The following is a 24,702-nucleotide window of genomic DNA, read 5'->3' as shown; positions in this document are numbered from 1 at the left end:
AGGCCTTTGTACATTTGGACATTGCTTTCAGCTGATAAAGTACATCTGTACACACGCCACCTGAGTGACACCTGCTGTCACACAAGAATCTAGCATGTAAACATCAACTACGTGTTCCTTAAGTTTCGGTTTTACATTACCAGAACAAAGCCACACCCTGAACCTTTAACTGTAAAGCAAAATATCATCTGATGTGGCAGGGAGGAGCTTAGAATCAATATACTCTTGTGCTGTATTTCTGTGTCACTAGATCTTATTCTCTAGACCAGGAAGTGGGTAAGTCTGGATTCATGCGTATCATTAAATAGTATGCTTGTGAAAATGTAAAAAAAGTGTAGAGTATTTTAAATTTAGTGTCACAAAGTAACCAAGCTTTAACTGTCCTGTAAGGTTTAGTAAATGCTGTGCCATTTTTCAGTTTTTGTTGCAAAATACATATATAAATACATCAAAACATCCCTGACGTTTTGATCAGTTTAGAATTGCTTTTATTTTCTATTCCCTTTTTAAACTTTGGCGTTCCATTTACGTTTATACTCTTTAAAATGTATGAAAGCCATAAAACAGGGTGTAAAGCTCACAGGCGTTGCACAATTGTCTGTAAAACAAATATGTCAGCTGTTGCTAGTCAATTACTCTCTATGTTTATGATTTTTACCTATTCTTATTGTTTTATCCATGGAGAAACCCTAGCACATTTCCATACATAATTAATTTGCATTTATACTGCATTCAAATTTTAGGCTGGATTGAGCATCACGACAGAGGATCTGAAGAGCACTGTATATCTGAACTTGGGTTTTTCACAGCTCTATTATGGAAAGCCAGAGGAGATCATGTAATGTGGAGAATCTTTACCAGGTTGCTCTTTTGAGTTATTGTTTGTATCTATGTATACTTGCTTATACTTGTTCTGTTATCATAAAGTTGGAGATGATTCTTCCATTTCGCCCGAGCTGGACCGCTTGATCAGACAGCGAGGTCGAGACCTACGGCTGCGTAAGCTTGACCAGCAGAATGCTGTGAAGATAGTAAACCATCTAATCGACAGCTTGCTGGAATTCCTGAAGAATAATGATGATCAGCCCTTCTTCAGGGAGGTCTCAGTTCTCACCAGTGGGAGCTATTATGAGATGGTGAAGGTAAAAAATGTGAATCATTTTGAGAAAAATCAGCTAGTGTCAAATCGAAAGAGTTGCTCAAGTTTGTATCAGATATTTAATATACACTAAATTGAGCAGAAGTGACAGTAAAGTCAATTATGTTACAAATTATTCAGTGTTCAAATGATTTTAAAATGTTCAGCTATTTCAAATAAACACTGTTCTGCTGACCTTTTTAATCCTTCAAAGAACCTTGAAAAAATCTATCATGGTTTTCACAAAAAACGACAACAGCAAAACTGTTTTCAACAATTAAAAGTTTCTTGAGCAGCAACTCAGCATATTACACTTATTTCTGAAGGATCATGTGACACTGAAGACTTCTTTCAAAATCATTTAAAAAATCTTGCCAACCTCAAACTTCTGAACGATAGTGCAATAATCCTCCACATCTTGAAGAACAAAGATTGACTCAAATTATTCATGAATGTTTGGAATAATGGAATAATTTTATCACCAACAGATCAACAAACCCAATGAGTTTGACATTATGCTGAAACTGAAAGTCCCTAGGCTTGTACTGTCAGAACTGGAAGAATATCAAGGACTGTTTTATAAGATAAAACTTATCAAAGCCACACGAACTGAAATCCAGCACTTTCTTCTGGAAGATGAACGAACCGTCTCAGCAACCAAAATCAAAGCAGAAATGTACCGCTTGGTCCGCAAATTCATTAGCAACCATTTTCAAGGTGTGTTTTACTGATCTGTTTCTCAACACCACGTCATGTTCAGATATCTTTTTATACACTACAATTCCAAAATTCTTTATGATTTTGAAAAGCATTTGATGCATATATTTGATTCAAAAATAAAGTAAAAAGAATTGAATGAATTTTCAGCAGCCATTTCACCAGTCTTTATTGTCACATGATCCCTCAGAAATCATTCTAATATGCTGATTTGCTGCTCAAGAAAAAATATAAAACATTTTGACCCCAAATTTTAGAAAGGTAGTGTATAACCTTGAAATTGTTTGTGGTTCTGCCACCCGTTCACAGGTGAAGGTTGGGTGATACGCAGAAATCTAGTAAATTCACCGGCCGTGACCCTTGAATTTAAGGCGAAAGAGAAAGACGATGATGTGATGTCTGTGGACATCGTACCCACTCTTGAGGTGCCACAAGGTTGGCCACAAGCAGCACGGGCAGGTCTTAATATAGACAAATGGCTTGGAAAAAAATGTCGCCGCCAGTTTGTAAGTAAGGCTGTGTATTTCGTCCCAAAGAGACCAAAAGGAAGAAACCTCAAAGATGATGCCAAAGGTATGCTGGCACAATACATATTCAGTCATTACAAAAACATTTATTTCTTTCCTTAGCGTAAAGCATTTATATATTTGAGGTATTCGTTTTCAGAGGGCTGGCGAATATCCTTCTCTCACATTGAAAAAGAGATGATGCAGCATCATGGCAATAAGAAGACGTGTTGTGAGAGTCATTCCAATAAGTGTTGTCGGTATGAACGAACACTCATTTTTATAGCTGGTTATGTTATCGATTAATGTTATGATGCCCCTAAGATTTTCTCTTCTTTCTTATAGGAAACTTTGTTTGCGGCTTCTGAAGTGTCTGATTGAGGGACTGAAGCAGCAGTATCCCAAAGAGCTTGAGCCTCTGTGTTCCTACCATGGGAAAACAACCTTCTTCCATGTCCTTTCAGACAGAGTGCAAGATTCGTTTTGGTCTCCAGGCCAGCTGTCCGTCTCCTTTATGAAGCTCTTTGGATACTTTGAGCGATGTGCACTGAATGGTTCACTACCCCACTTCTTCGTCCGCGAACATAATCTTTTCTCCCCACCTGCATTTCCCAAGCGAGCTCTTTTATTTCTGACCAATGTTCTGAGGGAGCAAAGAGAATTGGGGCTCCCTGTTTTGAAGGCACCAAGTCCTACCCCTGTTCTTCTTCCTGACACTGATGCTGTGATTCACCCAATCAGTGGCACAGCCAGTATTGTTGCCTCTGAGCGTTCTTTTAAGCATGTATATGTATGCTTATTGGTTGTTATTGTGTGTGTAGGAATCGGATGTGTGTTTCAAAAGTGAATGATGAATGATTTAATCCTCTCCAAATATGGAGAGATAATCAATGTGCAATATAAAATTATTTTAAAATACATTTCTAATGAAAATTATGCAAAAGGTCAACCAGTTATGTCATATGCTTAAATTATCTTCTGTGTGTTTTATCAGAAATGTACAGCAAAATGACCATATTCTGATAAATAAAATTGGAGAAAACATTAGTTACTTTTTTTTTCACAGGGGATACACAGTGTATGCTTCCTTTATTATTTTAGTAGCCTATAGTTTTGTAGTAGGCCTACTTATAGTACTTAAATACAGTAATATTATAAACTTTTCATTAAATCCAAGAAAAGACAGCATATATGAACTGGATATGAAGTCTGATTTCATACATGTATATTTTGCTGTGTTAAGGACCAAATTAGAAATTTAGACCTTAGTCAGAGTAGTGCCATATTTCCTTTGTGACAGGAATGAAAACAAGGGATAAGTAGAGTCTGTTCAACAGAGTGTGTTGTTCTTTAACAACATATTGGTTGTTCAGCTGACTAAATGTCTTTCTGAAAAAAAATTATTGGACAAAAATTTCATCAAACAATTTTGAAACATTTGAGTTGAGGTAATAAGATGTAGGACATCAATACAGTGCGTTCCACTGTAAAGACTGTTAATCTATTTGTTTTCATCCACATTAAATTCAATACAGTGTCTAGCTTGACTAAGGTATATGACCTAAAAGACACAGTCCTCTCTGGACCTTAGTCAGAGTAGATGTGAAAAGGCCAACTTTGCAGGACAGTCATGCATTCCAAATGTTTGCTTTAATGGTATTTGTCACATGTATTTACCAAGATACATAAAAGTGCAACAAAATTAGCTGCTTTTTTTCTGTGCAGCAGGGATGGACTAAAAAACTAAAACTGCAGTTTTCTTCTTCTAGTTCAAAATTATTTTTAGAAGATGTAAAAAAACAAAAACAAATTGGATGAGTAAGTTTTACAAGAAAATACTATTTCAGTGTTTTCTTCTTCAAAATGTTATCTTTAATTCAATGTTACTTGTCATTTCTTTGTCATTTTTGGTGAAATTGTCTAGCAATTTCTGAGTGGAAATTGTTTCTACACAATTTTTTTTTCAGTATATCATTTGTTATTCTGAGTAAGAATGTAAGTATTTAACTTTGTATTTTTGACGACAACCTGATGGATTTAATAAGAGTGAAATTGATTAAACGTATAGGCCAGCAGTGGCGAACTCCGGTCCTGAAGAGCAGCAGCCCTACAGAGTACAGCTCCAACCCTAATTATAACTCACCTTCTTGTAACCCTTCAGACCTTGATTAGCTTGTTCAGGTGTGTTTGATTAGGGTTGAAGCAAAACTCTGCAGGGCTGTGGCTCTCCAGGACCGACGTTCGCCACCCCTGGTATAGGTTATTTCTGAATTTCTATTAAACTATTCTCTTTCCCTGATATAAGCCATGCAATACATGCTGAACAGTTTCTGCTAGACCAGTGGGTCTCAAACCTGTCCTGGAGTACCCCCTTGCCCTGCAGATTTTGTATGTCTCCCTCATCTATCACACCTGATTCAACTCATCAGCTTATTAGTGGAGACTGCAAGACCTGAAGTGGGTGTGTCAGATATGGGGAGACATACAAAATGTGCAGTGCTGGGGGTACTGCATGGAGCGGTTTGAGAACCACTGTGCTAGACCAAATGATTAGGCTACATAATCCTGTTTAGTGTTTCCCTATTATGAACATGATTTAAAACAGAATTTCCTATTCTGAGTCGAGTGATATAGGCTAATAGGCTTTCCTAATACTGAAAACTATTTTCCCTTCACCAACTTATATTCCCTTATATACGTGTAAGTGTCTCATTTATTAAATCTGGTCTTCGACTTCAATTTTGGAGTCTTTAAAGATTACCCGAAGTTCGCCCCGCAGCGCAAAGCATGCTGGGCTGTGTAGTTCTGTGGACTCAAAACGCTGCATAAATTCTCTGCGCCGGAAGTGTATCGTTCTCTTCTGAGTGATCAAACATGGCGGTGAGTACGTGAGAAATTGTGATCATGAAAAAGTATAATTAAAATCAACAAACATCTGCTTGTCTGCATGCAGTAATCACGTGAAGCATACTGTTATCAGTCGCTGCCGCTGTGAAATACAGATCGATGACAGTATTTGTGGCCAGAATGATTCGATGCGGCGGATATTGGCGTTAGCTTTAGAGTGTGCGGTAGAGCCGAGACCGCACGTCGTTGACTAGCTTAAAGCTACTTATGTGTTTCCAATACTCGTCCGGTTCAATAACCGGCAGCTCCGGTGTATGTAATGTGAAATATTGATAGTTTGTTGGCTGATATTGCCATACTAGTAGCTTTCCAAATGGTGGATATGTCCGGGCATGTTTATCTCGGACCCATGGCCATAATGTAATAGCTATTGGTTCGTTTGAGTTTGTCTCTTGTTCAGCACCTCATTTTGAAGAGCTATGGTTGTTATTTTGGTTACATCTTCAGCATGAAATTGTGGGCGCTGGTGAGGTTTGTGAAGAAATCGGTTTCATGACCGCTAATTATTTGGCTGTGTGTCATTGTACAGGACCAGGGTGAGAAGAAGGAGAACCCCATGAGGGAGCTGCGCATCCGCAAGCTGTGCCTGAACATCTGTGTGGGTGAGAGTGGTGACAGACTGACCCGTGCTGCTAAGGTGCTGGAACAGCTGACAGGCCAGACTCCTGTCTTCTCCAAGGGTAGGTGGACTTTCCATCTCTTGCTAGTGGTTGAAGATGATTGCACTCTGCTATATCTTATGAATGTGGTTTTATATTCATTGGTGTTTGTAAAGTTGTGCCATGCATTGTCTAAATATCTCCCACCAGCCCGCTACACTGTGCGATCCTTCGGTATCCGTAGAAATGAAAAGATTGCAGTCCACTGCACTGTCCGTGGAGCCAAGGCTGAGGAAATCCTGGAGAAGGGACTGAAGGTGAGAGGAATGTGTTGTTAATGGGAATGGGCTACTTGGTATTTGTTGTGCTAAAATTAGCCAGGGCTGTACCTCACTCTTAGTGCATGCATAGTGGGTTCTTTAAATGTCATGTTTTGTTTATGGATGCTGTATGGTTTATTGTTTGTAAGCAGTTGTTTATTTTACTTTTCTTTTTTTTTTTGGGTGTGTGTAGGTGCGTGAGTACGAGTTGAGAAAGAACAACTTCTCAGACACAGGAAACTTCGGCTTTGGTATCCAGGAACACATTGATTTGGGCATCAAGTACGACCCAAGCATTGGAATCTACGGCTTGGACTTTTATGTGGTGAGTTGCATTTTATTGATCCAAAAGGGTCACATTTATGTATCTATTTACATCGTTGTGGTTTATTTCCTGTTGGTTAAGGAGTTTTATTTTAAGTGATATTGTTCTGCCACTACACTTGCTCATATGAGTATCTATTTTTAATACCAACTGTACTGTAGGTGGTAAGGACTTTTCCCTTCCTGATAAGCTTTAGGCTGTCTGAAACTGAATTAAAGCAGTAAGCCTTAAGAAACTGATGTGCAGTGATTTTAGAACCGCTAACGTGGAACAGAGTACTAAAAACGGTAACACAAATTTAGTCATTTATTAGTGGTTAATTTAAAGGCTACATCAAATATTTTGCGTCGCCGTTTGCTCAAATAGCAAAAGAAACTCGACATAGTCTTTTCCACTGAAAACATGAGTGTTTTCAAGACTGTCAAAAAGAGGGGAAAACCGAGACAGTCAGAGGAGAAAACTGTCAAATTTAAATTTACTCCCATAGACAGTTTATAAGAAACACCTTCACAGATGTGGTAACTAATTTTTTGTAATTTGATGCAAATCTAATATAATGCAAAGAAAAGGGTTATAAATGTTATAAATTGACATAAAAAAAAAACATTTTGCAGTGTTGATGACTGCTAAAACATGTCATCACAATCTGTGAAAAGGGTCCATATAGTTCTTCACCGGTGTGTGGCAGAATGGTTCTCGAGCAACACAGATTTAAGTTCACAGTTGACTGTATATACAGTATCTTACAATGGCTTCAAAAGCAGCTCAGCCAATAAGTCCAGAATCATCCATATTATAACAGCTGTTTTACTAATGTGTGTCGGTTGTGGTGCAGTACAGATGAAAGCAATCACATCTTTTAACCTTAACCTCTAATTTCATGGTTATTTGGGCAACTATGAATAAGCAGTCGTAATTCTCTGTTTATTGTAGGTTCTTGGTAGACCTGGTTTCAGCATTGCTGACAAAAAGAGGAAGCAGGGCCGCATCGGTGCCAAGCACCGTATCTGCAAAGAGGAGGCAATGCGCTGGTTCCAACAGAAGGTGTTTAAATAGTTGATGCCTATGTTGATTCAGTTTCCAAACAGTCTATTTAAGCAAATGTACGAAAATTGTTCTCTATATTCCAGAATTTGCTTAAGCTTTTTTTTTCTTTTTCTTTCAGTATGATGGCATCATCCTCCCTGGCAAGTAAAGGACCACCTTTCCCCCCCCCAATTTGTAACAAACAAATAAAAGAAAAGCCCAAATATTATGCTGTCGATGTCTTTATTTGTGAAGTATAACACTGTTGTTGCTCACTTCACATGGTTTGTATTAGTGTGGCATGTGACCGTTATTAATGAAGTATATGAAATTACTTTTTTGTTGAGCTTTTTAGTAAGTTATTTTAAAGGGGTCATATGATGCTATTTTAAAGATCATTATTTGGTGTAACAGAATGTTGACATGCTTTAATGTCCAAAAAACATACATTATTGTAGGTCCTCTATGCCCCGCCTCTCTCAAACTTGTCGTTTTCAACAAAGTCCCCTCCTTTGACAAGCGCAGTCTGCTCTGATTGGCCAGCTGACACAGTGCATTGTGATTGGCCGAACACAAGCACGTGTCGGAAATGTAACGCCCCTTACCATAAAAGCGTCATAGCGTCAGCTTTCAAAGTAAATATCAAGACCGTTAATGTCATTAGTTTTACCATCAGTTCAAGCTCGACAGGGTAGAACCACACAAGCCGTGGTTAAGACAGCTGACGTGTTATGATTTCTGACAGGCAGTTCACTCTCCTGTGATGTGACCCTGTTCCCCTCACACACACACACTCGACGTGTTACTCTGTGCTGGGCAAAACTCCGCATTTGAACAGTCAATAGCAAATGCTTAAACTAATAACAAAACAGAAGCTGAGTCGCTGATTCAGAAGTGCCAGATTGTCATCGCAAAGTCTGAATTGACCCTTTTTTTTTTTTATGTGTTGCACAAATTTGAACATCTGCATTGTGCTGTTCTGTTGTAAATAAATCTTAACCAATGATTCCTAATTGCGTCTACTTCCGGAAGGCCAAATAAAGAGCTTTCGCATTGAATAACACAGCGTCTCCCTGACATGGCTGCATCAACACTACTGCTGTTCCTGAAACCACGCCGCCTTTCTTTGCGTGCACATTTGGGTGGCATTATGCTAATATTTCCACATAGTGAGGTAGACGTGGGGGTGTGTTAGAACGAGCTGTTTTAGGTAGATGTGGCTGACTCTTAACTTTTATAAAGAATATCTCTTTGGATTTGAGACTTTAGTCTTTGCAACTTTACAGCTCTTCTTTATGCACCAAGGGCTTGTAACACTTCAAAGAGAAAGGAAAAATTTTAATCATATGACCCCTTTAAAACTGAAATGGCTATATTTGTTTAGGTGGTACAAATTTTAGGAAGTGCTTTTCGCCAGCTTTTTGATGTCCTCTTGGGTGTCACTTTTTAAAATCTAGACACTTATGTGGTAGTGTTAAATGCATTTTGAAGTACATTTCATTTAAAAGACAGTAGTTTCTGACAGTTGAGGGCTGGGTGGTGATTAGTATGAAAGGAAAGAAGAGACTAGTTTTTTTTTCTTGAAGTTTATTCAGTGAAATTCCAGAGATTTAGTACCAGATATACTCCAGGCTCTCTAATCTACATTTTCCATCTTATGCATTAATTTCCATTTGGTCATGTATTCAATTGTTGACAATTTTGTTTGGTATTTTACTGGTTCTTTTAGATAATTTTGTTTTATCATTATACAATTATAGGTAGTTGTTTTGATCTCTACATAGGAGAGTAAAGACCCTTAAATGTAACTTAAATACATAAATGGATTAAAACAGTAAATATGGTAAGCATTCAATTCATAGCTAGTCTATGAATCATGTTGGTTAATATGTGTGGTATTAAGCACATTCTTTGGTGGGCAGTATCAATGGTTTGGTGCTTAACTGTGTGTCTGAAGGGCGTATTGACTTTTGCGTTGTACCTCTGCATGTACCACTGAAAATTTTTGCAGTTATTGGGTTTGGTTATTAAGAGAGAAAACTGATAAACTTGATTTAAAAAAAATTTTGAGAAATAAATAAACTGATACGACTTAATTCAGTACTACTGAATTAAAATGGTGATAATCCCATTATAGTATTTTCAATAGAACTGTATGGCTCAATTTCTAAAACTCATTCACAGAAACTCATAAGCAGATACCTCACTAAATTCCTCACACTGCAGAGGCTCTTGTGAAATGTACCTTTCACATTCTTTATAAGTGGGCCCTAGGTAGTACCTTTTCTTTGAACTCGCTGTATACCTAATGCAGCTTTGGAGTTTTAAGAACAAGACTTAAAAACAAAGACTACTTTGCTTTTCCCTTCATGTTGTTATTCTTTACATTCTACTCAATTTCTATTTCACCTCACTCTCTCTCTTGCTGTCTTTTTCTGCACTCTCTCCTCTCCTTTCTCTACTCTCCTTTCACCCTGTCTCTTTCTTGCTCTGTCTTTCCCCAGCTTTTCTTTCTCATGCAGTGTTATGCTGTGTCACACTGCTCTGATCTTCATGGGAAGGTGTGTGCCGGTGTCTGCGGGTCGTGTGGCGTGGGGGCAAGGGAAGGGCACAACAGGACACTCCCACTATGGGTTCTGGCAGGTCTTCCACTGCTGACCAGTTGTCAGTGCCTGGGTCATAGCGTTGGACTGCTGACTTGTAACGTTTTTCTGCTTCATTCCATCCACCTAGCAGGTACAGGTGATTTCCCAGTGGAGACATACCAGCTGTGCTCACTCCCAGGGGCAGGGTAGCAGCTCTGGTCCACTCCTTGCTCTCAGGGTTGAAGACCTCCATGGTCATCACATCAATGCGGACTCCACCAGGACCAAGCTGGCTACCTCCTACCACGTACACCTTGCCACCTACTGTTGCAGAGCAGTGCCAGCCACGAGGTGTTTCCAATTCTCCCTGCTCGCTCCAAGTGTCGCTGTCAATGCTATAATGAATTACAGAGCGAGAGTAAGCGCAGTTAACATACCCACCAGTCACCAAGATGTCTCCCGATGGAAGGACAGCACTGGCATGGCAGCATCGTGGCATATCCATTGGTGTACGGAGCTGCCAAGTGTTGGTAGAGGGCTGGTAGCTCTCAATGGTGGCCAAGAGGCCATCAGTGTTGCGGCCACCAATGGCATACAGCCGCCTACCAGTGGCCACCAAACTGAAATGGGTACGTCGTTGGCGCATGCTGGTAAGATGTAGCCAAGTGTTGAAGCGAGGATCGTATCTGAGGATCAGAAGGTAATGCGGTCAAATCTGTGTATTCGATTTTAGACTAAGGGTGTCCAATCCTGTTCCTGGAGGGCTACCTTCTTGCAGAGCGGTAACCTACCTGGAAGTACCTAGTAATACTAAAGCCCGCTTGATTAGCTAGTTCAGTTGTGGTTAATCAGGTTTTGGACTAACCTCTACAGGAAGGTGGGACCCCAGGAGCAAGATTGGACCACCACAGTTTTAGACTGATTGATAGGGTCTACTGATGACTAAATTATTTGTGATAACATACCTGCTAAGGGTGCCAACAGCATGTTTAGCCTGGTTTCGGGCATCATTCTGATCTTCTCCTCCTGCCACATACAGGAATCCATCCATCACAGCCACACACTGGTTGAAACTCTTGGCTGGCAGCTGAGTAAGATGACGCCATGTAGCTGTTCCCTCTCGTGGATCTCTCCAAAGCACCTTTGCACAGTAAAACAAGTGAGCAATCAAAGGAAATAAAAAATTTATTTCCTTATGTGGACAGAGCAGGGAGTTTAGTCTTGCAGAGTTTGACTCCAACCCTATTTAAACCAGAAACACCTTAGCCAAGGTATTCAGGATTACTAGAAGCTTCTAGGCTGGTGTGTTGGAGCAGGACAGAGGTAAACTGCTAAAAGGTGCTCTTCCAGGAGTAGAACTGGAAACCAATGATATCAAGAGTATTACATGTCATGGACTTTGTCCAAAAGTTTGTACCTCTCGACTTAGGGCACGCTCAGTTAGTGAAGGACGACCCCCAATGGTTAGAAGAGCATTCTGGCTTCCACGGACCTTTGTGTGCCGTGATTGCAGTGTGTTCTGCTGGTAGGGCAGCAAATGGTAGTTCATGGCATCCACCAGAAGACGGTGACACTGAGGATCTAGCATCATGCGTGCCACTGGCTGGATCTCACTAACCAGCTTACTCGCAGGGATGGTCTCAAAGCGCACGTGAGACAGCAGTTCTGCAGCATGTTCCTGCCTCTTTGGGTCAAAGTCTATCCACTTCATTGCAATCTAGGTTCCAAGAAAATTTAAAATGAGTGGTCCAAGTTTAGTATCTAATTCAGTCTACTTTATAAATAGTGTACATATTTATATCCTTGTCACGACTCTAGCTATATCTCTTTTTACAGTATGTGCTGTGTTTGCTGACATGTTTAGCTTTTGGGTCACTGTATAAATAGGACTTCCTTAGCTTTTGCGATACCCCTATTCCTCTTGCCCTTCCATCAAACTTTCCTTACACTGACCTGAAAGGTGATGACCTCTGAAGGAAGAGATAGGTTGTCATCTTGCAGGAAAGATGTGATCTGCTCCAGGGTGAGTTGGTTGAATTGGGTTGTCTCAGAAAACTGGGTCAAATTCTCCAGAATGTAGCGCCGGGCGGCCTCTCGAACAGGCATCAAACCATATGCAGCGCCGATGTTCCACACATACACACAAGTGTGCACATTCAGTTCGGACATCAGGAAGTCCATGCACATCTGGAGAAGATGAGGGATTTGCAGGGTGCTGGCTGCAGACACAGTGCAGCCAATGGTGTATAGGGACATGTGCACACGGCCCAGGTAAGCAAACGTAATCACATTGGCAAGTCCTGAGGATAAATATAATACATACAGTATATGTTATGGTGTTTTAATATGTATGACTTAGCCATAATGTCAGACATGATTCCAGTTGTTTGGGCCACTCAAAATATTGGGGAACTTTAACAAATGTAGCTAGGTCTTCAACCCTGCTCCAGGAGACATACTGTCCTACAGATTTTAGTTCTAACCTGCTCCAACCCACCTGCCTGGTTGGTTCTGATCCTGAATCAGATTCAGAATTGTCCTGAATGGTTGGTTCATGTGTGCTTGATGAGAGTTGGAGCTAACCTCTGCAGGACAGTGGGTCTCCAGCCGCACAAGTGAAAACCTCTGAACTAGATTATATCTTTTAAGGCTTACCAAGAGGTGAGAGGGTAGGGAGTTCCAGTCGTTTGAGTCCAGGGTCCTTGGCCAGGACTTCACGTAGATACTGGCTGACTGAGGAAATTACGAGCTTGTGGACATCAAATGCCTTGGTTTTGCAGGCCATTTCCATATCAGTGAGGAATCGTTCTTGTCTCATGCGGCTCAGCTCCTCCAGCAGAGTGGATCCATGCAAGGGGCGGGTGAGCTCACTGCCCAGGCCAAAACCTCTCTCTCCAGGTCGAATCACAGGGGGTGGCAGGGGCACCCCATTGAGCCGGTTCAGCTGCTCAACATTAAGAGGAAGCTCCAGCTTCTTAACACTGGGCTCTGGGACAACCACTCCACTCTCAACTGTTGTTGGTTCAGGAATGGACTTCTTAGGGCGTGGTGACTTCTTCTTGGGAGCCATTGAGATGTGTAGGCCGGTTAGATTACAGCTTTTTATCAGTCAGGTCAACAGATTTTCTAACTGATAGATTCTGTGCCGACAGTCACAATGACCCAATAACACTTGAATAGATTCACTTTTTTTTTCTTCAAATTTTATTATTTTTTTGTGTATTTTTTGTTTCTTTAAAGGTTTATACTGATAGAATGATTTTGAAGCTGTGACACTTTTACTGTATCACAAGAGCACTGATTAACCAAGAAGCTATATGGACAGACAGACGCACTACATTTCCAAACTAACAGTGGAGGAGAGTGATTGATCCGTGTCAGTGCACACCACCTGAAAAGACACACAGTTAACATATAGTAAGTATGAGTTCAATAAATATCATATGCTTTATAATATCATGGTCAACATGGATGGGTTTACACTTGATCTCATCTTACTCTTTTACAGTGGGAGGATATAAGGCTGATTGACAGGTGCATGTGGTCTCGTAGGGGAGTTTCCAAAAAGGATTGCCACGGACTACGGTTATAATTTATTATAAGCAAGCTGAGTAGTTTACAAGTAACATGCAGATTTTTGTATTCCAAATTGAAATGGTAAAGTATATTTCATGTAGTCTCTCTGTTGATATACAGTAAGTGCATGAAAACCTTATCTATGTTAAGTTTATTTAAAAAAAAATTAATTTTACATTTAATAGATAGATAAAGCATGGCATATTGCAGGACACTATATGCAGTTTTGGTACTAAATTTTATAAAGGATGTAATGTACATTTGCAATGACATCTGACTCTTATTATAGGATTCAGCATGTCTTAGAGATTGTGTTTATTCTTATATCAGCAATCCCCTCCCATTTGCCAGTTATTATAGTTAAATATACATGCACACTACCAGACTCAAATATTTAGCCACATAGTTTATTACGGATCACAGCAAATACATAAGCAGAATTATTACTTTTGCCTAGGTTGTTTGTAATCAGCTCATTGAAAATGTGTATTGTTTCAGAGAGGAGATTGTTCTGTTATGCTTGCAAAACCAGAACAAAGCAGACCCCTCATAGACAAACAAACAAGCATGATTGGACTGTGATAGACAGATGTGCTTACATCTCTTCTAAAAATATTCTAAAGCAACATAGGAAGAATGGCAGGGGCTGTGCTGCTTAAATTACCCTCACACTGTCATCATTCCCTTCCTGCCCCCTCCCTCACCCCCATCTCACCTTAAAATCTGTGCCACAACACAAAGGTTTATCATTGTTCTCAAAATCAGATGGAGTTGTTTTCAATCAAGCGTAAATGCATGGATGACTCAGTCGTGCAAAGTGAATCCGCCCATTTACCATGACAACCTTTTTCACCAGGGACAGATACACAAAGGGCTGCTGCTTGAATGTAATCAACAGGTGTTCAAAATATGAAGAGTCTCATTTAAAAAGGAAAAATAATAACAGCATCAAAAAGCAATTATTATATGATTTAAATGTACATGGACAATACAATGCTTAAAATCCTAAATGTTAGAAAAGCAAATATATGACAGCAAAAGGCAACTATGTTTTTAGATTATATAAACAGTGTCATTTTTAAAAAAATAGAATGGCCCACTTTTTGTTTTGCTAAGGCTAAAATGTTTGAAAAAATCAACCTTTTTGTAGTACACCATTTCAGTATATTGTTCAAACTTTTCAGTGCTTATTTCCATCTCCACAGTTGTGTTTTTTCCCCCAGTCAGAATATTTTTTATTCCTAGCTGGTTCCTAATATGGCAAGATTTACCATAAGTAAATGAATACGGAACATATATATATATATATATATTAGAATGATAAAATAGAGCATTTTGATGCATTAAGTCTTAATAAGAGCTATACTGCTTTCTTGATGACACATTAGATACATAAGTTATATGTTGCCTGCCATGCTTTTGTGACGTTTACTATCATTTGGATCAGATCTGTTGTTTTCTGCAGATGTTTAAATGATTTCAGGAGTGTTGCAACATAATGTCAGTCATAAAGCACTAACACGACTGTCACCTCTTATATTACACCACGGCAGCTGCTGGCCCTGCATGGGCTATGACATGCACACACAAAACCACAGAACATTTACAGCTATTTACAGCACAGAGAGGAAAATGCTTGAGGGGAAAGAATCAATGACTGATGTAATTTTCAGGTTTGCAGTAGTTTGATGAAAGTTTCAGTGATGATCATACAACCATCTGACCCAGATAGCTCAATGAAAGTCATCTGGTGATCCTTTCAGGTTAACTGAAAAGTGATAGGTTCATGTTCTTTTATCTGATGCTCTAAAGAAAATTTCACAACACTCAATATGAAAAGGTGAGAGGTAAGCAGAGAGACAAGGACATTTCTATACTTTGAAAAGAGAAAGATAATAAGAAAGGATGAGAGGGTAAGAGGAGATGGGAATGAAGCAGCTGGTACACATGTCATTCCTAAAAACGGAAGGCCTGGCTGTCCGTCTTCAGTCTAAAATGCTGTAGTTGCTTGCCAACCTCCAACAAGCTCCTCGCTCTGCTTGTTATTTATAAACATTGAGAAACAACCCTCATGTCATTCTCTGTTTCTGACTCTGACAGGGGTCTGTTTAAATTTAGACCACCCCACTACAGTGGGATGCCTTTGATAAGAAATTCTACGAGTCTGTGTTTGGATTGTGAGATGTCAGGGATGCATATCCAAAGTGATGTTTAGTTTTCAATAAACTCACATAAATTGAAGCATGTCTATATGAAGTAAGCATGTCTTATGATTCAGGCTTGTTGTAAATCCATGTTCTAAATTACATGGAGATGATGAATTGAACTCATGCATTAAAAGTGTAAGCAAAGTTCTGTTGCTTTTAAAACATTCACGTCAATGTTCTGTTGCTTTTTAAAACATTCACATGTAAGTGTCTAATTTAATGTAAATGTATTATTATGTCCTTATGCATTCATCAAAAGAAAGAGAAGCACAGTCAGTTTTACCTCTACTTTACAGCTCTCTTCCACTCTTATTTGTCCTTCCTTGTTCTTCTTTCATTCGTTCTCTTAGTTCTTGAATTCACACTGTTTTCTTTCTCTTCTTGGTAATCTTGTCTCTCTCACTGTCTGTCTGTCTGTCAGTCAGAGCTCTGTTGGCAGCAGGAGTTAGTGGAAAAGATGAACCAACCACAGCTCTGCAACACAATCCTACCAGTCCTCAACCCCACCTACATAACCTTCTCCATATACAGCCATACACCCCTCCCCAAAAAAACACTGTCCATATCCAGCTTGTCCTCCTAACACCAACCTGATAGGACACACAGAGGCAGCGTTATTCTTAAAGGCAAGACAAGATTAGGGCTATAACTGCCCTAGACATTATCAATAGATAGTATGCATTCTTCAATGGCAGATTAGTATATATATATATATATATATATACAGTGGTGTGAAAAAGTGTTGGCCCCCTTCCTGATTTCTTAACAAGCTTCAGTCTCTCGTCAGGGATGATGCTTTAACATTTGATTACATCTTTGGCGAAGAAGATACTTCACTCATGTTGTTGTGGAGTCCTTGTATTTGAATAATGTAACTAATTAAATAATTTAATAATTCTAAATCACTTTTTTTAGACATGCTATAGGCAAATTAAAGTTTGCAAGTAAAAAACTCACCACTTAATTTGGCCTTCCTGGGCAGGATATATCTGAAATAAGCACAAAGCTGAATGATCAAATCTGGACAATAAATACATGAATACATCATGAGCTCACTAGGATGACGTTATAACAGCAGAATGACGTTCTTCCGGAATCTCAATCTCCATTTGGAGTGACGGAAGTTCGCAGCAGTCTGAAACAACAGCAGGCCCCCACCATTGCTGTTGTGGCTTCCGGGCACCATGTACCAGCTGTAAACATGGCGGAGGAGATATTGGAAGCAGTCGAGAAGTTGCAGTTAAGGCTCTCAGAGAATCAAGAGCCTCGCAAGGTAAGAAACCTTTTCGGTGAGACGAAGCGAATGCTCTACGTCGTCCCTTTTCGCACCATGTATGACTGTGTTATACGCACTTCTGCGAGTGTCTAGCCTGAGGTTCGATCAGCACTGCTATCCAGAAATCCCACGTCTAACAATTACAAGAGCAGCAGACCGTGAAATGGACGATCGGTTTAAATAGATCAGTCTGGATTGAGCTTTCTCCTCAAATATGCCTCGATACGACAGTAAAAACAGCATCGAGGCACTTTCCCAGAAGCTTGTGCTCGGTTATCAGAAATGTCAACCACAGCGATTTAATACGATAGCGGTGACAGATGAAGACAGGCCTTGAGTAATGCAGCAGAATTTCTGTTACTCCCTGTAAGACACGATTCCTTCTCAATAGTGAATGGTTATTACACTAAGGCTGTGTCTCAAAACCTAGTGATCTGCCTATGTAGAGGGCATTAGTGGGCAGAATGCATCATTCCATGCCTCAGAATGTTGTCTAGATAGGAAGCTCAACGAGGTTTGAGATACTGCCCAACTTTCTGGCCAATGCAACCCCCCATGTTCCCGTGTAGGCCACGACGACACTTTGAAAGGGCAATTAAATGTTTGTTTTGCCAAATCTGGCATTAAAGTGAGTCTACTACTTAGCCAACTAATAAGTGTGCTACTTGGCATTAGTCTTACAATGTTGTCTTTGTGTAAACAAAAAATACTACAGTACTACCATGTTATTTGGGCACTGCACCACGGTCATGCCATGTTTTTTCTTTTTTGGACCTATACAATGCCAGTTACTCCTTGAAATATGTAAACACCCTGGTGCATGATGTACTACTGCCAGTTTTTTCCTAAGTGTATTACGTCTCTATAGTTTATAGCATATATTCTATTATATGTATTTGTTCTATTATTTGTTCTACTATTATTATTTCTATTATATGTATAATATGTATTTGGATATAATTTATGTATCATTGTACACTTTTTTTGTGGTTAGTTTTATAGAATGATGTGATAGGCATTTTATGATAATATGTGTTAAATACATTGTAAATTATCTTAAGTAGTTTTCAACAAATATTGCAGTTTTCCACTTAATTTGATCACAAAGTGTGATCAAATTTTGACAATATGTTCTTTCCAATATTGTGGTAATGGTCCAAAATTAACATTTTGCTACAACTGCCAATGGTGAGTGTTAATGGAATATTTACCAGCTATAAATATTTTTTTCCACTTTTCACCTTCTGTCTAGCTGCTGAAAACTCTCAAAAAGCTGGGGGAGCTTCCTATAACAGTAGACATCCTGGTGGTAAGATTAAAATAATACTTATGTTCTAAAGTATTACTCTTGAGTTGGTCTAACAGTTTTTATTAATGCAGTTGGTTCTATAGCTTTTAATATGTTTGTTTTCTTCGATTCTTGCAGGAAACAGGCATTGGAAAGACAGTGAATTCCCTGCGCAAACATGAATTTGCTGGGGAGGCAGCAAAGAACCTTGTGGCCAAGTGGAAAAAGCTTGTGCCAGAGAGATCTGCAGACAGGTTAGTTTTTTAAAGTGATATATTACGTATTCATATCATTGCAATTAACCTTTTAGAGTAATAAGAATAGTGTAATTTTCAACAAAGGGGATAGCTAAAAGCCTAACATTTGATCATAAAGATTCTTGACAAAGCATCTACTGCTAAATTTCTTGGTGAAGAAGCTGAAACTGAAACAACTGTTCTTCAGAATATTTTTGTTGTCATGGTCAAAAATTAACTTTTTGCCACAACTGCCAGTAGCAGGTGTATTGAGGAAAATTTGTGTGCCTTCAATGTTTCTTATTGGTCATTAAACTGTATATTGCACTTTTGCATATTTTTAGATATACAATACTGTTCAAAGGTTTTGGGTTTTGATAAGGGGGTTCTTGAAAAATATATATTTTATGTTCACTAAGCTTGCATTTATTTGACCAGAAATACAGTAAAAACAGTTAAATATTATCACAATTTAAAGGGGTCATATGATGCGATTTCAATTTTTCCTTTCTCTTTGGAGTGTTACAAGCTCTTGGTGCATAAAGAAGATCTGTAAAGTTGCAGAGACTAAAGTCTCAAATCCAAAGAGATATTCTTTATAAAAGTTAAGAGTCAACCACGCCTACCTAAAATGGCTCGTTCTAACATGCCCCCACATGTCTACGTCATGATGTGGGAAGATTTGCATAACGCCGCCCAAATGTTCACGCAAAGAAAAAAGGCGTAGCTTCTATTCTCGCTGTAGTGTTGTTGCTGTCGCTGCCATGTCATGGAGGCGTTGTGAAAGCGAAACTACTTTGTTTGGCCTTCCAAAAGAGGACGATATCGCTTCGTCATGCCTGGAGCTGATCCGTGCTGGTCGCTGAGGAAATACATCAACTTCGCGCTGTGGATCGCCGGATCGGCTTTCACCGTGGACAAAGTGGAGTCCAGCCCGGGGTTGTCACATGTGGTTGCCGCAACCCGCCGGACGCTCCTTGGTCGAATCCGCTGGCCGCGCAGTTCTCAAGCCCGCCCACCGCCGCTCACTCAAGCCTGCCTCCGCTCACTGTAGCCCGCCGTATGTTTCGTTGTGAAAGCGAAACTGCTTTGTTTGGCCTTCCAAAAGAGGACACGACTAGAAATCAGTGGTTAAGTTGTATTTACAACACTGTTCCAGAACAGCTCAACCCAAATATTGAGATGTGTGCAGCACATTTTATGGAGGACTGTTTATTGATCCTGGGAGAGTAGACTACAATGCCGGCTGTTCTGACTCACAGATTGTAAGTACGGTTTTTATATTTAAAGAATTAAAACGTTTGACGATTCAAACGCGAGTTTTGAGCAGTGTAGAGTAGCACTTGTTGTTTGTCGTTTCTCCAATCACAAATGCAGTCATGGTTTTATGTTAACACGGCGCGATGCAATGCATAAAAAGACAGTATAAGTCATTATAATCTGTACTTATGTCCCCACTGGATGCAACAAATGCCTCGTTTATAATGGGTTTTAATGTTTTTGAATAATCGCTCCGGCCTGACAGGGCATCACAATATGGTGAGGGGCGTAACATTTCCGTCACACGCTTGAGGTATTTGGCCAATCACAACGCACTGGATAGCTGGCCAATCAGAGCACACCTCGCTTTTCAGACCGATGAGCTTTGTAAAAATCGATGCGTTTCAGAAAGGCGGGGCATAGAGGAGAAACAATAATGTACAGTATGTGGAAAATAATGTGTTTTTTTAACCTTAAACCGCATAAACAGATTTCATTACACCAAATAAACAAAATAATGTTCTTTTTATCAACATCATATGACCCCCTTAAAATGTTATTTAATTTCATATATTTTAAAATGCAGTTTATTATTGTGATGGCAAAGCAAAATTTTCAGCAGCCATTACTCAAGTCTTCAGTGTCACATGATCCAAAAATGGTGTCAGTGTCACATGATCCATTTAAAGTCGACTTTTATGTGATGAAAGTCGAGTCGAAGTCGACTAGTCGCTGATGACGTCATTAATGAACAAATAAGTCTGGAGCTGTGACAAACACCTTGTGCACAGCTATGGCATATGACACAGCGCTGCCCACATGGCTATTGCTCCTATAACAGCTCATTTTTAACAGTTCTTTTGACTTTGAGTCGTTATGTTTCTCACAGATTTCTGCTCGTTCTAAATCAGATACAGATAAAGCAGCACAGTAAAGATTACATTCATATGAATGCATTTGTGAGAGAGATTTCGTGTCTGAATTAATTCTACCTGGCAGCGTCTCTCTACTAGTAGTGAAGCTGTGGAATTTAGTTAAGAAATATATGCTTTAACTTTTCAGTTTCAAAGCAATTTTATTGAGAAATCATAGAACAGTGTTGACCATACATTTCCGTGCTGAATGATTCTGTGTGCGCGCGATCTGCGCATGATGTATGAGCTACTAGCTGCGTCCCAAATGACGCACTATACACTATGCACTTATGCACTATGTACTCAACCATGTAGTGTATGAATTATATAAGGTTATTTGGTCATTCATAAATGGAGTCTAATAGCCCCTCCCCCTTCACTACATAATTAAAGCTGCGACAGTTGAGTGCATGAAGTGTTCAACATTCCACACTTAGTTTTTTCGGTTATTTAAGTGCATCATCCGGGTATTTAAAGTGCACTTTTTCTTTTTGGAATTTTCAGTGTGAACACACTACTCACACTATTTAAACTACAAAACGTCATAGAATAGTGCATAAGTACACGATTTTGGACGCACCTACTGTCTGTAATGTGTGTGCGTTACAGTGCAGCAACGCATTAGATTAGAACGGCGATTAACTTACCTACCTGTACAATGAGCGGTTTAAAATGTGCATTTTCCCGTTCAATTTCGAGCATCCAGTAATATAATCTCACATTTCTTGTGGAGCACTTTCAGAGTATGCATTTATTTGTCATTTTAACTATTTGGAAACGGAGCGTAAATGTGGAAGTCCTTAAAAAATTTCTTATCCTGTTGCGCCCTCTATAGGACCAGCGACTAGTCGACGGCAAGCTTAAAGCGTCATGGCAGAGCATTGAAGTCGACTAGTCGATTAGTCTGTGCCACCCCTAGTGGAAACCATGATACATTTTGTTTTTCTGGATTCTTTGATCACTAGTTCAAAAGAACTGCATTTATTTGAAATGGATTTAATGAATTCTTGCTAAATAAACGTAAATGTATACAGTATATTTTAAAAAATCTTACTGACCCCAAACCTTTGAACGGTTACCAGTACCATAAATTACCAGTGCTGATGAGTTTTACTCCGGTTTGATGTTTGGCGGGTAATAATTTTGGAACCCTTTTTGGGGTGGTGTTGTCTTCTGAGATAAGAGATGAATAAGTTATGTTATATGTTTCATGTTTATCAAAAGACCAAATGTAAAGGAAGGGCGTTCCCACTCACGCATTAATGAGTCTGGAGGGCACAAACGAGTCCGGGAGCGGTCTCCAGATGAGCCTCCACTTATGGAGGAGGAACAACATGAAGAGATGGGATACCGACATGGCTACTCCCCCTCCCCTCCACAGCACTACAGCTCTCAGTACAGGCACAGTAGCGCAAGGGAGTATCAGTCAGATGAATATGAAAGCCCTCCTGAAGAGGAGCCAGAGCCCAGTCCCCCACGCAATGACATGAGGCACAGCAAGCCACACAAAGAGCCAGTCAGAGAGCACAATTCCCAAGACATTCGGGAACAGGAGAGACGGAAGAATCGTCCCACGGGTGTCGGCAGCAGTGAGGAGAGGTCGCATAGAGCCGACAGAGAGCAACAGGGTGGGACGAGTCACAAATCTAAACACAATCGACATTTAAGCCCACACGAAAGCAAAAGGGAAAAGAAAGGAGGAAGTGATGGTAAGAAAGTTTTGCTTGCTTTAATTGTGGTTAACATGACAATATCCCTAAAGAAGTCTCTTATACTCACCATGGCTGTGTTTATTTGATTAAAAATACAGTAAAAACAGTCATATTGTGAATATATTATTAATATATTATATAGTCATATTGTGAATGTGTTATTACAATTTAAAATATTTTTTCTCTTGTAATACATTTTTAAAAAGTAATTTATTTCTGTGATGGCAAAGCTGAATTTTCAGCAGTCATAACTCCAGTCTTCAGTTTCACATGATCCTTCAGAAATCATTTTAATATGCTGATTTGCTGCTCAAGAAGCATTTCTTATTATAATCAAACAGTTGCTTTATATTTTTTTGTGAAACTATTTTTTTCAGGCCATTCTTTGATGAATAGAAAGTAAACAAAAAAAGAAAATTTTTGAAATCGTTTGTAACATAAAAAACAGTCTTCAGTTTCACATGATCCTTCAGAAATCATTTTAATATGCTGATTTGCTGCTCAAGAAGCATTTCTTATTATAATCAAACAGTTGCTTTATATTTTTTTGTGAAACTATTTTTTTCAGGCCATTCTTTGATGAATAGAAAGTAAACAAAAAAAGAAAATTTTTGAAATCGTTTGTAACATAAAAAATGGATTTACTGTCACTTTTGATAAATTTTATACACTTCCCTTCAATTAATAACTTAAAGGGTTAGTTCACCCAAAAAATGAAAATTCTGTCATTAATTACTCTCATGTCGTTCCACACCCCTAAGACCTTCGTTCATCTTCAGAACACAAATTGAGATATTTTTGATCAAATCCGATGGCTCAGAGAGGCCTCCATTGACAGCAACACCACCCAAACTTTCAAGATCCATAAAGGTACTAAAGACATCGTTAAAACAGTCGACGTGACTACAGTGGTTCTACAATAATTTTATGAAGTACCATAAATTACCAGTGCTGATGAGTTTTACTCCGGTTTGATGTTTGGCGGGTAATAATTTTGGAACCCTTTTTGGGGTGGTGTTGTCTTCTGAGATAAGAGATGAATAAGTTATGTTATATGTTTCATGTTTATCAAAAGACCAAATGTAAAGGAAGGGCGTTCCCACTCACGCATTAATGAGTCTGGAGGGCACAAACGAGTCCGGGAGCGGTCTCCAGATGAGCCTCCACTTATGGAGGAGGAACAACATGAAGAGATGGGATACCGACATGGCTACTCCCCCTCCCCTCCACAGCACTACAGCTCTCAGTACAGGCACAGTAGCGCAAGGGAGTATCAGTCAGATGAATATGAAAGCCCTCCTGAAGAGGAGCCAGAGCCCAGTCCCCCACGCAATGACATGAGGCACAGCAAGCCACACAAAGAGCCAGTCAGAGAGCACAATTCCCAAGACATTCGGGAACAGGAGAGACGGAAGAATCGTCCCACGGGTGTCGGCAGCAGTGAGGAGAGGTCGCATAGAGCCGACAGAGAGCAACAGGGTGGGACGAGTCACAAATCTAAACACAATCGACATTTAAGCCCACACGAAAGCAAAAGGGAAAAGAAAGGAGGAAGTGATGGTAAGAAAGTTTTGCTTGCTTTAATTGTGGTTAACATGACAATATCCCTAAAGAAGTCTCTTATACTCACCATGGCTGTGTTTATTTGATTAAAAATACAGTAAAAACAGTCATATTGTGAATATATTATTAATATATTATATAGTCATATTGTGAATGTGTTATTACAATTTAAAATATTTTTTCTCTTGTAATACATTTTTAAAAAGTAATTTATTTCTGTGATGGCAAAGCTGAATTTTCAGCAGTCATAACTCCAGTCTTCAGTTTCACATGATCCTTCAGAAATCATTTTAATATGCTGATTTGCTGCTCAAGAAGCATTTCTTATTATAATCAAACAGTTGCTTTATATTTTTTTGTGAAACTATTTTTTTCAGGCCATTCTTTGATGAATAGAAAGTAAACAAAAAAAGAAAATTTTTGAAATCGTTTGTAACATAAAAATGGATTTACTGTCACTTTTGATAAATTTTATACACTTCCCTTCAATTAATAACTTAAAGGGTTAGTTCACCCAAAAAATGAAAATTCTGTCATTAATTACTCT

The 24,702-nt window shown here is 39.2% G+C and overlaps 4 protein-coding genes across 5 annotated transcripts in view; 3 read left to right on the top strand and 1 right to left on the bottom strand.

The window, feature by feature from the left end:
- The first annotated feature begins 232 nt into the window (after positions 1-232).
- On the top strand, positions 233-3,394 carry LOC107589446 (cyclic GMP-AMP synthase-like). Of its 2 annotated transcripts, XM_016277894.1 has the most exons (7): positions 233-276; positions 744-838; positions 928-1,142; positions 1,627-1,855; positions 2,165-2,428; positions 2,522-2,621; positions 2,707-3,394. In XM_016277894.1, exons 2-7 carry the CDS (start codon positions 817-819, stop codon positions 3,206-3,208), a joined length of 1,332 nt encoding a protein of 443 aa, XP_016133380.1. In that variant the 5' UTR covers positions 233-276; positions 744-816; the 3' UTR covers positions 3,209-3,394. The 2 variants fall into 2 exon arrangements, with proteins under 2 accessions (XP_016133380.1, XP_016133379.1); XM_016277893.1 differs by lacking the exons at positions 233-276; positions 744-838 and having other exon boundaries at positions 867-1,142.
- A 1,770-nt stretch (positions 3,395-5,164) lies between these two features.
- On the top strand, positions 5,165-7,764 carry LOC107589447 (60S ribosomal protein L11-like). The gene is made up of 6 exons (XM_016277896.1): positions 5,165-5,241; positions 5,798-5,948; positions 6,078-6,184; positions 6,381-6,512; positions 7,446-7,556; positions 7,678-7,764. Exons 1-6 carry the CDS (start codon positions 5,236-5,238, stop codon positions 7,705-7,707), a joined length of 537 nt encoding a protein of 178 aa, XP_016133382.1. The 5' UTR covers positions 5,165-5,235; the 3' UTR covers positions 7,708-7,764.
- A 1,624-nt stretch (positions 7,765-9,388) lies between these two features.
- Positions 9,389-16,339, bottom strand: LOC107589442 (kelch-like protein 31). The gene is made up of 6 exons (XM_016277888.1): positions 16,190-16,339; positions 12,779-13,514; positions 12,077-12,423; positions 11,541-11,840; positions 11,089-11,264; positions 9,389-10,809 (listed from the first exon to the last, which is right to left on the bottom strand). The coding sequence occupies exons 2-6, from the start codon at positions 13,191-13,193 to the stop codon at positions 10,053-10,055; spliced, it is 1,995 nt and encodes a 664-aa protein (XP_016133374.1). The 5' UTR covers positions 13,194-13,514; positions 16,190-16,339; the 3' UTR covers positions 9,389-10,052.
- A 654-nt stretch (positions 16,340-16,993) lies between these two features.
- The window catches only part of eloa (elongin A), an 11,892-nt gene continuing 4,183 nt past the window's right edge, over positions 16,994-24,702 (top strand). The window contains exons 1-4 of the mRNA XM_016277887.1: positions 16,994-17,179; positions 18,435-18,491; positions 18,609-18,724; positions 22,105-22,589. Coding sequence (XP_016133373.1) covers positions 17,108-17,179; positions 18,435-18,491; positions 18,609-18,724; positions 22,105-22,589 — 730 coding nt within the window. The 5' untranslated portion in view covers positions 16,994-17,107. The remainder of the gene's footprint in view (positions 17,180-18,434; positions 18,492-18,608; positions 18,725-22,104; positions 22,590-24,702) is intronic.

This window comes from Sinocyclocheilus grahami, unplaced genomic scaffold (genome assembly GCF_001515645.1).
Source record: "Sinocyclocheilus grahami isolate Dianchi unplaced genomic scaffold, SAMN03320097.WGS_v1.1 scaffold116.1, whole genome shotgun sequence".
NCBI classification, from domain to species: domain Eukaryota; kingdom Metazoa; phylum Chordata; class Actinopteri; order Cypriniformes; family Cyprinidae; genus Sinocyclocheilus; species Sinocyclocheilus grahami.
Note: the sequence above shows the minus strand (reverse complement) of the source record. Positions and strands in the feature narration are given on the sequence as shown.

Bases quoted from the DNA above. Each gene is read 5' to 3' on its own strand.
- LOC107589446 (XM_016277893.1), top strand. From the start codon at position 891: ATGTATACTTGCTTATACTTGTTCTGTTATCATAAAGTTGGAGATGAT. The intron at 1,856-2,164 runs GTGTGTTTTACT...ACCCGTTCACAG, and splicing joins CATTAGCAACCATTTTCAAG to GTGAAGGTTGGGTGATACGC. The intron at 2,622-2,706 runs GTATGAACGAAC...TCTTTCTTATAG, and splicing joins CATTCCAATAAGTGTTGTCG to GAAACTTTGTTTGCGGCTTC.
- LOC107589447 (XM_016277896.1), top strand. The intron at 5,949-6,077 runs GTAGGTGGACTT...ATCTCCCACCAG, and splicing joins GACTCCTGTCTTCTCCAAGG to CCCGCTACACTGTGCGATCC. The intron at 7,557-7,677 runs GTGTTTAAATAG...TTTTTCTTTCAG, and splicing joins TGCGCTGGTTCCAACAGAAG to TATGATGGCATCATCCTCCC.
- LOC107589442 (XM_016277888.1), bottom strand. From the start codon at position 13,193: ATGGCTCCCAAGAAGAAGTCACCACGCCCTAAGAAGTCCATTCCTGAA. The intron at 11,841-12,076 runs GTCAGTGTAAGG...CTTGGAACCTAG, and splicing joins CAGAGGTCATCACCTTTCAG to ATTGCAATGAAGTGGATAGA. The intron at 10,810-11,088 runs GTATGTTATCAC...TCTGATCCTCAG, and splicing joins GCTGTTGGCACCCTTAGCAG to ATACGATCCTCGCTTCAACA.